The following is a 13531-nucleotide window of genomic DNA, read 5'->3' on the forward strand; positions in this document are numbered from 1 at the left end:
AGTGAGGGGTACTCAGGAAAGCTTTCTAAACCCCTGGTCACTCTGAAGCACTGTGGTCTGGGCTGGTCCAATCACCCCCCGCCCCTTACCCGTGTCGTTCCCCTCGCCCTCTCCGCCACTGGACCTCCCCCAACAAGTCCTGGTCCGTGTGGAAAGGCCAGGAGAAGAGGGAGGAAAAGCCTTTTTTTTTTCTTGCCAATGCCACCTCCACAAAGGTCAGACTGTGCTCCCACCCTGCCCGGCAGCCAGCCTGGTGCCTAACGTCTGCCCAAGAGGCAGATGACCGGCCCTGGGCTCCTAGCAACAGTGGACAAAAGGTTACTCCTGACGTGCCAGGCTGCCTCTGTTCCCCTCGGCCTCCCTTCTAAAAGGGTGGTGGGGAGGAGGGTTGCAGCCTGGACTGGTGCGTGTGCCTCTGTGCACACATGTGGGCCTGTTTGAGTCTGCACACACAAGACACCCCCCCTCCCCCCCAAAAACCCGTGAACTCCACATGTCACTCCGTAACTCTCACTGATGAAATGGAAAGTTGAACATAAATCAATGTCCGCCGCCCTGTTAGCTATGCATCAGCAGTCAGTGCCTGGGAGATTTTCCCCGTAACAAAGCACCCAGCCACTTCATGGGCCTCGGCTGCCCCCTAACGCAGAGCCGGCCCCACACTGAGGAACCCAGCGGGGGCTGCAGCCACCTCCTGGCTGCCTGCCTGCCTCTGCCTCCCTGCTCCCAAATCCTCCCCCACCCCCAGGTCTTTACTCTCCATTGGGTAAAAGGAAGGGGAGCATCTTTGGAAGGACCCTCGGGCCTAGGAGGCCTGGGCCATGTTCTTGCCCTGCTCCCCTTTGTCCCCAGAGACCCCAGCAGCCTCGGCCCCTCTCTCTGGGCCTCTCCTCCGGAGCAGTAAGCTGACTCCTGGGTCTCTGACTTTTATGGATCTGATACTCGGGGATTGGTGCTAGCAGCTGCCTTCACCTCTCATTTATTGAGAGCTTGGGCTAGTTTATCCTTTTCCCCTTTGGACCTGGTTTTTACTTCGGGTTTCTCTCAGAACTGAGTTTCCCCTGTGCCTGCGAGCTCTTCCGCCGGTTGTCAGCCTGCCCGGCACTGGGGCTGTGTCTGAGCCCCCACAGGGTCCTCCCTTTGCCCGGGGTGGGGGAGGGGGGCTGTGGCTTTGGTTTGTCCGGAGTTAGCTAAGGAGGCTACCCTCCTCTGCTTCTGCCCCTACCTTTCTTTGCAAATTATGCTGAGACTTTTCTCCTTTAAAAAAAAAAAGTCAAATTCCTCAGCCCTTGTAGCAAAAGAAGTTTGAGGAAGAAAATTCCAGAGGAATCTTTCAATAGCACGCCTTGGCATTATGCAGATCAGGATAAACCCCCGAATAGGATCACATCCCCCAAAAGGAAAGTGCCCTTCGAGGAGTCCGGGCTGGGCGCAGGGCTGGGGGCCGGACTCGGGTCGGGCCGGGCCAGGGAACGTAGCATTCCTGTGTGTTGCTGAGTGCTTACCGTAAGGCTGCGTTCCAGGAGCTGGAGGTACAGCAGGAAGTCCACGGTGTGGGTTGCAGGCTTCTGCCCTGTATCTCCTAAATTAACTCCTTAGCCGACCTTTCCTGACAGGTTCCTCTTCCAAATGAAGCCCTTGGAGTAAAGGAAGCCCCTGGGCCCGTGCCCATTGGTGACTCTGTGAACTTGTCTTCCAGAAAGTCCTGTCTCTCACAGTCCAGAATGGTGGGATAAGACTTGGTAAGAGCACGGGCAGGGGCCACAGCCTCCATGAAGTGCAGGCGCCATGCTGGGTGCTGGGACGCCCAAGGGGCTCCTCTGCCCGGGGGACACATCAGTTCTGTGTGCAGTACAGCAATGGGGCAGGAGGTCAGCCAGCTGGGGCAGAGGCCTCCCAAGGAGATGGCCTCTGAAGAGAGGTGCTGTCACATGCAGTGGCTGTGACCGGGGGCCTTGGAGCAGGACAGCCCGCCGCCACTTCCTGACAGTGTGTTCTGGGCAGGTTACCCGACCTCTCCAGGTACTGGTTTTCTCAGCTGTTCAGAGAAGCAGTTGGTTGCTCAGTGAATCGCAATGTCTCCTTCCAGAGCTCTGACGAGGACTGACTGACTACACATTTGAGTGCGTAGTGTTCAGCGGTGGCTTGTTGCTGCCACTGAAAGACGGCCCGCTGGCTCCAGGATCCGACTTACGTTGGTTGGTGGTCAGCAGCCAGCGGCCAGCCCTTCAGGCTCCTGTGGGCCTGTTAGCAGCCCATCTGCCTCCTCTGTGTCCTGTCCCTCTCCCGCCATCTGTCTCCAAAGGCACTCTGTCTTTCCTTGTGGCCCTAGGATTGGCATAGGGGTTGCCTGGAGAAAGTCAGCTAACCTCTCTGAATCTCAGTTGTTTCATCTGGCAGTTGGGGCTGAAGCGAGCCCTGACCTCTCAGGGCAGCTGGGAGGATGCCATGAAGTGATGCCTCTGACCCCCTGCTTGGCACCTGGAGCAGGAGACACTCGGGATCCTGGGTTGTGGGCATAGGAGGTGTGTCCTGAGGCTGTTCTTTTCTGCTTTTCTGCAGGCTAGAGGCCAGGTGGAGCTGGGTCTTCCAGCTCTTTTAAGAGCCAAGGCCACTGTGAGTTTCCTCTGTTGGTGGCAGCAATGTGTGAGAAGAAGGTCTGTTCTCAAGATTCACAGGCTTTTTAGTGCTTACTCCTCCGATTTGACTGACATATTGGCACTTACTAAGTACAGGCCCTACTTAGCCCTTTAACATGTGGCCTCACTTAATGACCTTGATTCCTCGGTCCACCGGACGGGAGCCAGTGCAGGCGGGGAAGCTGGCTGTGTGTCCAGAAGCCTGGGATTCTGTTCCTACCAGAAGCAGGCTTGTTAATGTGAGCCTGATAGAAACCCGCCCACCCACCCAGGGACCTGGGTCCGGCCTGTATTCGAGTCCTGTCAGTAGTGAGTGTCAACTGGGTCTCACTTATTTGAGTTTCAGTTTCTGCACCTGTGAGACAGGAGTAGCTCCTCTTGCTTCACTAGCTCGGTGGGAATGAAGGGCCATTCGGAAATCTGTACCAGGCCTCCTTTGCGGGGGGGCTGGCGGGTGTGGGGCGGACCATAGCCTGGGCTGACCACAGGTCAGTGGGATAGTGAGTTTACCTCCAAGTGCTCTTCCTGTCAGTGGTGACCCTTCATTAAAAAACAGCAAAGTCCAGTTCTCGGTAAGACAGAGCTCTTTGTGATCTAGCTCCTGCCACCCTCACCCAGCTGCCGCTACCTGGGACCAGGGCCAGAGCTGTCGCCCTCAAATCCAGTCTCTACCCCTCCAGCACGTCTGTCTGCGGGGCCTCTCCTCTGGGCTGCAGAATGGTCCCCTTTCCTTCTTGAAGCCTCTTCAGTCTTGAGTGAGTTTTATTCAAGAAGACTTTAACGAAGTCTTTCCCCATCTATCCCCAAGGGTCTAAATAGATATGTCCCAGTTGTGGATCTGATCGCGTGCCCCACTCTGAGTAGCTGTGGTGGCTGATCTTGGGAAGTTTGCTGTGGAGCCGTGGCAGGGGTCCCAGGGTTTGGAGGCCTGCAGTCTGTTCTGGGCCAGTGGCTTCACTAGCTGGGACTCAGTCTTTCTAGCTCTAAATGCAGCAGCATTAGCAGGTGTGGGCATGGGAGGTGCAGTGGTAAGCAGAAGAAACCCAGCCCTGCTTCTCTGAGGCATCAAGGGCTTTGGGGGTAGAAGAAAGAAGGGACCCCTTGAAGGGCCAGGTAACCCCCACAGTTCACACTGAAGGGCACCCAGCATCAGGCAGGCCCTTGAGGGCCTCCCAGTGAGGGCCATTCTTCCAGCCTGGGACGGGTGACGTGTGTTGGTGGGCATCGGGGCAGCTCCCTGGGAACGGGGTAATAGTGAGGCTTAGTCAGAGTAAGGGGGTTCTGTGAAGCAGGGAGGACCACAAGGCACAGCTGGTGTATCGGTATCCATGCCTTGGTGAGGGCCAGTGCTCCAGCTAAGTCCCACAGCTCTCTGGGAGAGGCAGGGGAGCCCATTTGACAGGAGAGGTGAGTGAGTTTTGGGGGACTCCAGGCTGCTCCTGGCTCAGGGATCTGGGGCTTTTCCAATGTCTCCCACCACACAGCTGCCCATCATGTTTTCTCTGAGGCTTTTATCGCCCTCGGCCCAGGTAAATGGGCAGGCTTCTTAAACCAGTTTTTCCCCAGAATCCTGGGTTTCCTCGCCCTATCCTGTTGCTTCTCTTCACCTGAGGAAGGAAGGAAGAGATCTTGGGCCACATTCCTCAAGTTTCTCCGGGAGAAGGTGGCCTGAGAAACCACCCAGTTACTCAGGCAGCCGCAAAACTAAAGGAGAGAGAGCCTTCATGGACACGAGGGGCCGCATTCTGGCCCCCTGCATTTGTGGCTGCCAGAGCCCTGCATCCCCACTTCCCAGTGGGGTTTAATGAATTTTCAGTTATTGGAATTGTCTGTGGGGACACCAGGGGGTCGCTTAGGAAGGCAGTGTGTGTGCCTGTGTCTGGAGAGAGTAAAGCAGAGCAGGAATCCTCTGGGTGGATGAGGCAGCGCCTTCTTAGTATGCGCCTCGCCGTCTCCGAGCTGTCGTGATTCACGGCAGAGGCCAGGGCTGCTGAGAGGTGCTGTGGGGGCTGGTGGGCGGGAGCAGAGCACGTCCGTGCAGCACTCTCCGTTTTCGCTGTAAAGGGCCATCTTTTGGGGGTGCAGAGGATTTGCTTCTCTTGGCAAGGTAGCTGTCCTCCCCACATGTTGCGTCCTGGGTTCGTCTCTGCTTCCCCACTCACCTGCGGCACGATCTCGACCACCACGAGCAGAGGGGAAGGAAGAGGTGCACTGTCTGGATCTGCATCCTGGCTAGAAACCCGCACGGTTGGGACTCAGTGTTGAAAACCCTCACCCGGTCATTCAATTCCTCCTCTTCTGCTAATGTAAGGAGGGCTGGCTGCTCAGGCCGGGGTGCGGCTCAGTGGGGGAGCAGGAGGGACGGAAGGGGCCACTGGCAGACAAGCTCTGACAAGTTTCCTCACTCAGTTGGCAGCCGGCGAGAGATGGGAGCCAGCGCCCTAGACAGCTATGAATTCCATGTTTCCTAGTGGCCGTAAGTCTTGATTCCTAATTTGAGAGAGGGCAAAGAAACACTTTTGAAGAGAAACAACGATGCGTGACTCCCAAGTCAATGTAGATCTGATCGCCATTCCTTCGTACACGCCCCAAAGGTTAACACCCCTGCTCCATGGCCTGCCGGGGCCAGCCCCAGGGCCACCGTCCTGTGGGTAAGGCCCTCCAGCACCACGCCCCTCTGCCCACTCCTGCCTCTGTCAGAGGACGCCTGGTGACCCTGCCCACTGTGGCGGTTCCGTAATCGCCACCTTCTCGCTCCTTGGCACACCTGGTACCTGCCTCTGGGAGTGTTGCTGTGGTTGTAGTTATACTTTGGGCTCTCCAGCCAGCCTGGGACCCTGGGGAAGGGCCAGCGCACTGCTAATTTGTGTGTCTTTAGCATCTGTGCACACTCGGCCCAGGGCTCTGGTAGTTGGATGCACAGCCAGATGGACGTGGGTTCTGCCCATGTGTTTCGGGAATGGATGTTTTTTCCTGTGTCCCTGAGAGGACTGCCCAGTTGTGAGGACACGGGCACATCCAGAGAAATCTCCCAGGAAGACCCGAGGGATTTAGGTGCTGGAGGCAGTCGCCTCTCTTATCCAGATCCTAACCACAGCCATTCAGGGTAGAGCCCTTGGCTGAGATGGCCCAAGGGAATTCCTCTATGATTTCACAATGTAGGAGGGACCAAGAGTGGGCACCTGCTGAGAGATCTCAGGGCTGGAACCAAGCCCCCAGAATGCTTTGTGCTGACAGGTGAGGAAGAGCTCGTCCCCCCGCGTTGTGGAAAGGAGGAAACGGGGGAGATGGCCAGTCAGGACGTGCTCTGGGGCTGGCCAGCTGGGCGCGAGTGCCAGTTTCTGTGTTGGTGGTGATGGAGGGTCATTTGTTCAACTGGTGACCAAGAAAACTGGGGCTCAGAGATGGGCCAGCAGGACAGGTGGTGGCCAAACCAGACCTGCGGTTTGCTGACCCCAGTGCGGCCCTTGTTCCGTTTGTCCTCAGTGGGGTACAGCTCGGCCTCGGTAAAGAATACCATGATGCCCCTGGATTTCAGTCTTTTGTAAGTGGGGATCATTTTTGCTTTATTTATCTTATTAGATGTGAGGTTAAGAATCAGAAAGTATAGATGAACTGTTTTGTTTTTTTCCCTTGAGAATTTAAAAAGATGCCAGTTTTTTTCCCCCTTCAGTGTTGAAAACCATCACCTAGTTCAAGTTGGCGAACTGTTCCTGTGAAGGGCCAGACAGTAAATATTTTAGGCTCTGTGTGCCATCTGGTCTCTGTCACAACTACTATTCAACTCTGCCATTGTGTCCTGAAACCAGCCATGGGTGAGTGAGTGTGGCTGTGTTCCAATAAAACTTTATTTACAGCCCTTGCTCGGTGGCTCAGTTGGTTGGAGCATCATCCGTACACCAAAAGATTGTGGGTTCAATCCCTGGTCGGCATGCGTCTGCGAGGTAACCAGTGGATGTCCCTCTCTCTCTCTCCCCCTTCCCCACCCTACCCCACTTTCCTTTCTCTCTAAAATCAATCAACGTATCCTTGGGTGAGAATTAAAAAAACAACAACACTTCATTTACAAAAGCAAGTGGCAAGCCAGATTTGGCCCAGAGCCATAGCTTGCCACCTCTTAACTCTAGTTCAGCGTGTGGCTGTGCTCGTGGGGCCCGCGTGCTGCAGCCAGCCCCTGCCTCCACCCTGGATTTGCAGTGCGGTGTGGGGGGCCGAGCCCGGGCCTCAGGTGAGTGAGTCCGCGTCTCTGTGGCTCAGTCGTCCCTCCTGTGCGCGGGGCTGGGGGAAGAGGCACGGCACAGCATGTGGAGGAGCTCCGAGTTAGGCCTTGGACACCGCCTGTACTTTCATTGCCATGTTTCCTCCCTTTGTTTTAAAAAACCACGGCCTGTTGATTCTGTCTTTGTCTCTGTGGGGCGAGCGTGCCTCATAACCGCTTGAGCCAGATGTTTGCCGAGCGCCTCCTGTGGGTGTCTTGGGGGCCCATCCCAGGAAGCCAAATTCACGAGTGTACAGACCTCAGCTCACCCTAGCTGGCTGCCCAGCACTGTCCTGCCTCAGACAGGCACGGGGGGAGAGGGGTCAGCTAGAGCCTTTGCCCAGATGGAAAACAGTGAGCCTTTTGCTGACCTTGGCTCAGAGTGCCCCTCAGTGCCTGTGAGGATTCCTGATGTTACAGGGGGTAGACCTGTTGTACCGTCCTGCTCCCTTTCATTGGTGACTTCCGTACTGTCCCAGGAAGGTGGGCCGCCGCCACCTGCCAGACTTCTCCCTGGCAAAACCCCTTCCACTTGTCCAGTGTCTGTAGAGGGTCATGGTCGTTGTGGGCTCATTTCCAGGCAGCCAGGAGCCCGCTGGCTGGGAGCTCCCTGGGGGTCATGCTAAAGCCCTGGAGGTTGCTGCCCAGTTGGTGGTGGCCTGGCTCAGCCCTCTGAGGACCTGCTGGGTGTATGTCCAGCCTTTGTTGGGTGACCACAAAGATGGCCTCTCTCGGCCCTCAGCTTCAACTCTGGCCCCCTACCTGCACAACACACACACACGCGCGTGTGCACGCGCCCGGGAACAGATAGAATCAAGATAGGAAGGCTACTTGTCTGAGCCACTGCCAGGGTGTTCCCGTGGTTGGAATGAGAAGATAACTTTTCCTTGGATGAGCTGCGTGTTAAAGGGACGGAGAAGTGAAATCTCTCCCTCCCTTCGCCCCACCCAGGTGTTTCTGCTTCCTGCTCCAGGGAAGCCGTGAGTGGCACAGACCGAGGTGATGGATTCGGGGTGTCAGCAGCATGCAGGCACACCTTAGACTTCTCTCCCCAGAATAGGTTTATAGCATTTTCCATCACCATTCATGTCCAAAGAACAAATTGGATTGTCTGTTGTATGCCTTTTACCATGTATCTAATCAGTGTAATTTTATATTCATTAAAGTGACACACCCAACAGACGGATTACAGAGGCCACCAGTAATGCAAGTCGTCCATCCCCCACTGCTAGTTAAAACCCACCCCACCAGCCTTGCCAGACCAGTGGCCGCTGTCCCTGGAGCTGGGAGGGCCAGGGGTGTGTGCAGTGTTTTGTCTCAGAGCAACCTGAAACCTCAAGTCCCCTTTCCCCAAAGACCTTCTGCAGAGATGAAAGGCAAATTCGGCCTAAATGGTAATGAAACTGCCTTCTGTTTGGGCATTGTTGGGCAGTGTGCAGAGTCCTCTCACAGCTTTCCTGCAGAGAAAGTATCTGCCAGACTCCTTGCCCATCTTACAGGCGGGAAGCCCGAGGCCCAGGGTGATAAGACGGGGCTCCCACTCCAGTGCTTTGGCTTTCAAGGCCCATGCTCTCGCCACTGGCCGTCGCCTGCCCTCGTCCTGCTCTCTCCCAGGCTTGCCTCTGGCCCCGGAAAGCCTGGAACTAAGTCTCAGCTGTTTCTCTGAGGTTCTGTGATTTCTAGGCAGGGGAAGGCACCTCTGGGGAGTGTGGGGTGGCATTTGGTGAAGGAGCCATGAGTTTTGGAAATAGTAAACTTAGCATAGAGCTTTTATTACTTTTTCCATTATTTTATATATATATACATATATATGTGTATATATATATATATTTATATATATACATACATATATATTCCCATATATAAAGTAATTCCCATTACTTTATACACACACACATATATATGTACATACGTGTGTGTGTGTGCGCTTTTTTTTTAAGGAGCTGTTCTTCCTCAATCCCCCCCCCCCCCCAATAGCTCAGAGGACCAACTTGACCACCTTATAGCTTTTTCTGGTTCCTTGAATACGAAGGTGTCACATGTACCCACACAGGGGCTGTTGACCATGGCTGTGGGTGTCTGCCTGTTGGCTGAGCCTCATTGCCCTGTCCAAGCCCTGCCCTGATGTCCATGTGGGGTACAAGGCCGTGTGGCTGCCTTTGAGGAGCCCGCACGGTATCCGCAGATACGGCAGATTATCTGAAGTGGATGCCTTGCATTCAGGGAGCACCTGAATGGGTAGCAGGGCAGGCTGCACCAAGGAGGACATAGAGGCTTTCGATAGGCTGAAGAGGGTGTTCCTGGTAGGGCAAGTCCAGCTTCCACTCTCCGTGGAAAGTGGGCAGTAAGTGGCTACTGGAGCATGAAGCATGGGGGACCATGGGCGACTGGGGGACCCTTCTGTATGCCTGCCACTGTCAGCTGGACCACTACCCTGCAATATTGGTAGAATGTCCCCCAGGTGCTTATGAGGAAAGTAGACTCACGGTACGTCCTGAAGGAGCTGGGATCGGAAGCCAGGTCTGTGCAGCTGTGAAGCCTTCCCCGTAATACCACAAGCCCATCTTTCGAAGATGGCTTCAGGTGAAATGGACCTCACCAGGATGTGACCGGGAGGCACAGGTGGGTCCTGCTGGCTGACGGTGCTGGGATGCTTTTCCTCAGGGACCTCAGACCTGTTGTGCGGTGGGAGTGACCACGTCCGTGTTCAGCAGAGGCTCTTTCACTAACTGTGCGTCCGGGCTTCGGGGTTTTAGCGGAATGGCCCAGTGTGTGCCTCGGGCCCAGCCCTCACAGAGCTGCCCCAGAAGCTGCTAGATGTGACACTACCCAGTGCTGAAATTACAGGAAAAAGAATAAAAAGGATGTGTGGGAATAATGTATCTCTGGTCAGAGATCTTGGGAATGTCTGAGACAGAATGGCAAGTCCATTAACAGGGTCTGGGGCGGCAGAGGGAAGGCCCAGGAAGTGGGCGCACTTCCTGCTTCCTTCTAGACTCATCAGAGAGATTTCCAGCGTTGGGTTCTCCACCTCCACCGCCCCACCTCTCCCGCTCCTGGCTCCAGGGAGGGTGACTACAATGGAAAGGGTTCTGACGTCTGGGCTCTCGTCCCAGCCTCTGGATGGCCTACGTTCTGTGGCCACTCTGTGCCTCAGTTTACTCATCACCTGCTTTTGAGCTTGTGTGTCCCTGTGTCTTCATCCTCCCCAGCTAGTCTGGAAGCTCTCAGAGCCGAGAAGAGCCTCAGGCAACTCGACCTTCCCCCTCCCGCAGCAGGGCTGGACATGGTTTGTGCGTGAGGGAGTGACCAGAGGCTCCCACACGCCCTTCAGCCTCTGGCAGCCGTTCCTCTCTGCTCCTTGCATTCAGCGCTGCTCCCGGGCTTGTGGCACGGTGGACCGGCTGAGATCCTGGGGGCTCCAGAACCACACTTTGAAGCCTGACTCTACCATTTAATAGCCACGCAGCCCTGGGCAAGTGGTTTCACTTTCTAAGCCTCAGCTCCTTGTCTGTGAAATGGAGCAGTGGGGAGCCCTTTCTGTGAGGAGTGGAGGATTACCTGAGCTCACGCAGGTCAGGGCCACGTTTGCCGTGTGAGATGTGCAGCTCCATCATTATGACTCCAGTTGTCCCCATTTTACTGATGAGAGAACACGGGTCCATCCAGTCAATGGCCGAGTCACAATTTGAACCCAGGCCTTCCCACACCCTGATTCTGTATCTAAAATGAATGGGGAGTGGTGTCATGGAGAGAGTCCCCTCTTTTCTCCCCTGGAAGTGAAGGAAAGAAGGACACTGGGTGGCAGGATGTTTCAGGGCTGCCCAAGAAAGAGGTGGCTGCCGGACAGGTGGTTCTCCCTAAGCTTCTGGTAAGGAGCCGCCCCTGCCCCCCTGTGGCACTCTGGGGGTTGTGGTGGGATTTCCTCTCTGGGTGACCAGCTGGTCTGGGCCAGGGTTCCCTTGCCCTCAGTATTCTGAATCCCACCTCCAAGTCAGAGGGGAGACTTCTGAGCTGCTGCTTCCTCCTCAGACTTACCAGCCCACTCTCCACTGCCCCCCACAGGCTGGGCTGGGGCCTCGCGGACCAGTCATGCTCACTACTCATCAGGCCTTTGTCCTGAGGCATCTGCATTGAGGCAAACTTGGGTCCTGTCCACTCAGTCGGGGACCAGAGGCCGACAGGGAGCCTCTGAAGGAGACTCGGAGCCAGCCTCCTGAGCCTCAAAGGGTCCAAGCAACAGCTGAGCCCTCAGGTTCAAGTGTTGACCCTTCCTACGGACTGCCCATCTGTCAGGGCCCCGTGGTGGACGCTTTGTTCGTATTTTTTAGTCGGTCTCGGAGTCAGCCACTGCTGACCTCTCCTGGCTGACGGGGCATCCGGTGTGAGGGGCTGGGCGGGGCCGTGCTGCTCCCTTCGGGGCACATTGAGCACTCCCGTGGGGGCGGGGGAGGCAATCCCTTCTCGCCAGGAGCCGAGGAACCCACAGAAGGCCTCTCTGCCCCTCTTGGCAACTGGACCTCACCCTTGAACCCCCCTCGTCTGTTCTTTTTATTTTTCCTTTTTTAGGGGTTGGCTTCAAATTATCTTATTTTGTTTACATTGCACCCAAGTTTTATGGTACAAAAGACTTGCAGGTGCAAATATGTCCCGCCTTCATTAACTTCCCCTTCCTTTTTAATTTATGTGATTTCAATTTTCCTTCCCTGTACTGTTAATTAGGGGACCCTCTAATCAGTGCCATTATCACAGTGGTATTCATGTTTAGGAAAGCCGCTAAACAAATGCTTGCAAAATTGCTAAATGGCTAATTAATGTCTGTTAATTAAGAAAATTGCTCATGGTAACAAACCATGCCGTTGCTGGCAGCCGCTAGGAAGACACACACTTGTTGAAGTCAGTAGCGTGGCAGGTAGGGAACATCTGCTCCGCGGAGCTTTCCGGAAGTGAGCAGCCCCTGGCCTGCAGACAGACCCCAGGCCTGTCCTTGGTGGCCCCCCAGGGTTCCCGGATGGCCCCCCGTCTTCCTCTCTCACCTCTTCCTTCTGCGGATCTCCAGGCCCACCCCTGCATCCCCTCCTCGGGTCTGGGCTGTGTGCTTCCTGAGCAGGTGGGACCCGGCGGCCTGTGTCTGAAGGAGAGAAGGCTTTGCAAGAAAACCCTGGCCTGTGTCTCAAAGATTCTTTCTCTCCTTGTCGTTTTTAATGTAACCACACCCATTCCGTTGCATGGTTTGAATTTTTCTCAAAGGCACCTTCCCTGGTACCAGCAGTGGTCGGGGGTGGGGGGAGTGAATTAGGGAAGGGCTCCTCTGCGTCAGCACCGGCGTCCAGCTCCCAGTGCCCCAGGATGGAAGGCAGGCTGGCTGTGCCCTGCAGTGGGGAATACACTTGACATTGTCACCCAGTACACACACACACACACACACACACACACACACACACACACATTTACAAGTGAAATAGGGGCTAGTGAAAAATAACTTGCTTTAAAACATAAAAAGCTCTCTGATATTTTCTATTATATTTTTGAAATTCTATTCCAGTTTAAAAAATGAAGAAAAAAGTGGTTGCAACCCACTAAATTGATTTCACCACCCACTAATAGGTTGCAGCCCACAGTTTGACCAACCCCATGGTTTAAGCGAACTCATCTGCCCATTCCTTCTGTGGGAACTTTAGGTCAGCATTGCCCAGGGCTTTGGGGGTCAGCTTGGAGCTGTGGCTGGCTCGTCGCCAACTGGAATGGAATGCCCAGCCTCTGCACCCACCCGCCTAGCACAGCAGTCTGGGCTGCAGGGGCTCGGGTGGACCTTGGCTCTGCCATTTGCCAGCTGTGTGCCTGTGGGCAAGGCACTTGGTCCCTTGAGACCCAGTTTCCTCATCAGTAAAAACAGGAATGAGAAACCCCACCTCACGGGGCCAGTCTCAAGTGAAGGTGAATCAATGCACTGTGCTGAGTGGGTGCTCCGGAACTGTCTTCCTCTCGTTTGCCCATGTGTTCACTCTCTGGCACCACCCGCTCCTCCTGTCTGTCCTCATTCCGCCATTAGTAGGCCGGTTTCCAGGTCCCCGCGACCTGTGTCTGTCCTCCCAGACTGGGAGTCCCCTGAGGCCAGGGCCTCGCACACGCCATGCAGGGTGGGTCTGTTTCTGTGCCTGCTGTGTTCTCCGAGCCTGCGTCAACCGACGTATTTAACATGGCAAACTCCGCTCCAACAACACGAGTCGATGCCCAGGCCCCTGCTCCTGCGTGCTTCGACAGAGAAGCTGGATTTGAGTTCTCATTCCTGTAAATCCTCACGAGGGTGCACATCAGCTTCTCTCCCTCCCGCTCACCATCTTCCAATGAGCCGGTGACCTAGGCAGCAGCTCATACCTCCCCGCCAGCCAGAGCCCGCCGCCCGCACGCCCGCCGCCCACCCTCCGTTTTGGTTTAATTTTTGTTCTTTTAAGCTTCTCCTGCGCTTCTCCATGTGCTGTGATCTATAACCTGCCTCTACTGTCTGGCCTCACAGGGTCCTCCGGGGTCACAGCCCTCGCCGCACGCACAGCCTCCACCCCACAATCCCAGCAGCATGATGGGACCCCACAGTCAGGTAACGCACTTGGCTCGCCCGCCCACCGGGGGGCAT

General features: G+C 55.5%; 1 protein-coding gene across 4 annotated transcripts in view; it reads left to right on the plus strand.

Moving 5' to 3' along the window:
• The window catches only part of SSBP3 (single stranded DNA binding protein 3), a 154633-nt gene that overhangs the window by 118794 nt on the left and 22308 nt on the right, over positions 1-13531 (plus strand). For 2 of the 4 annotated variants that reach the window (XM_045857335.1, XM_045857363.1), the window contains one exon: positions 13415-13495. The exons of the other annotated variants lie outside the window; for them this stretch is intronic. In XM_045857335.1, coding sequence (XP_045713291.1) covers positions 13415-13495 — 81 coding nt within the window. The remainder of the gene's footprint in view (positions 1-13414; positions 13496-13531) is intronic. 4 annotated transcript variants of the gene reach the window in all.

The sequence above is a fragment of the Phyllostomus hastatus genome, unplaced genomic scaffold (genome assembly GCF_019186645.2).
Source record: "Phyllostomus hastatus isolate PE091 unplaced genomic scaffold, TTU_PhHast_1.1 phas_contig_147, whole genome shotgun sequence".
Taxonomy (NCBI): Eukaryota; Metazoa; Chordata; class Mammalia; order Chiroptera; family Phyllostomidae; genus Phyllostomus; species Phyllostomus hastatus.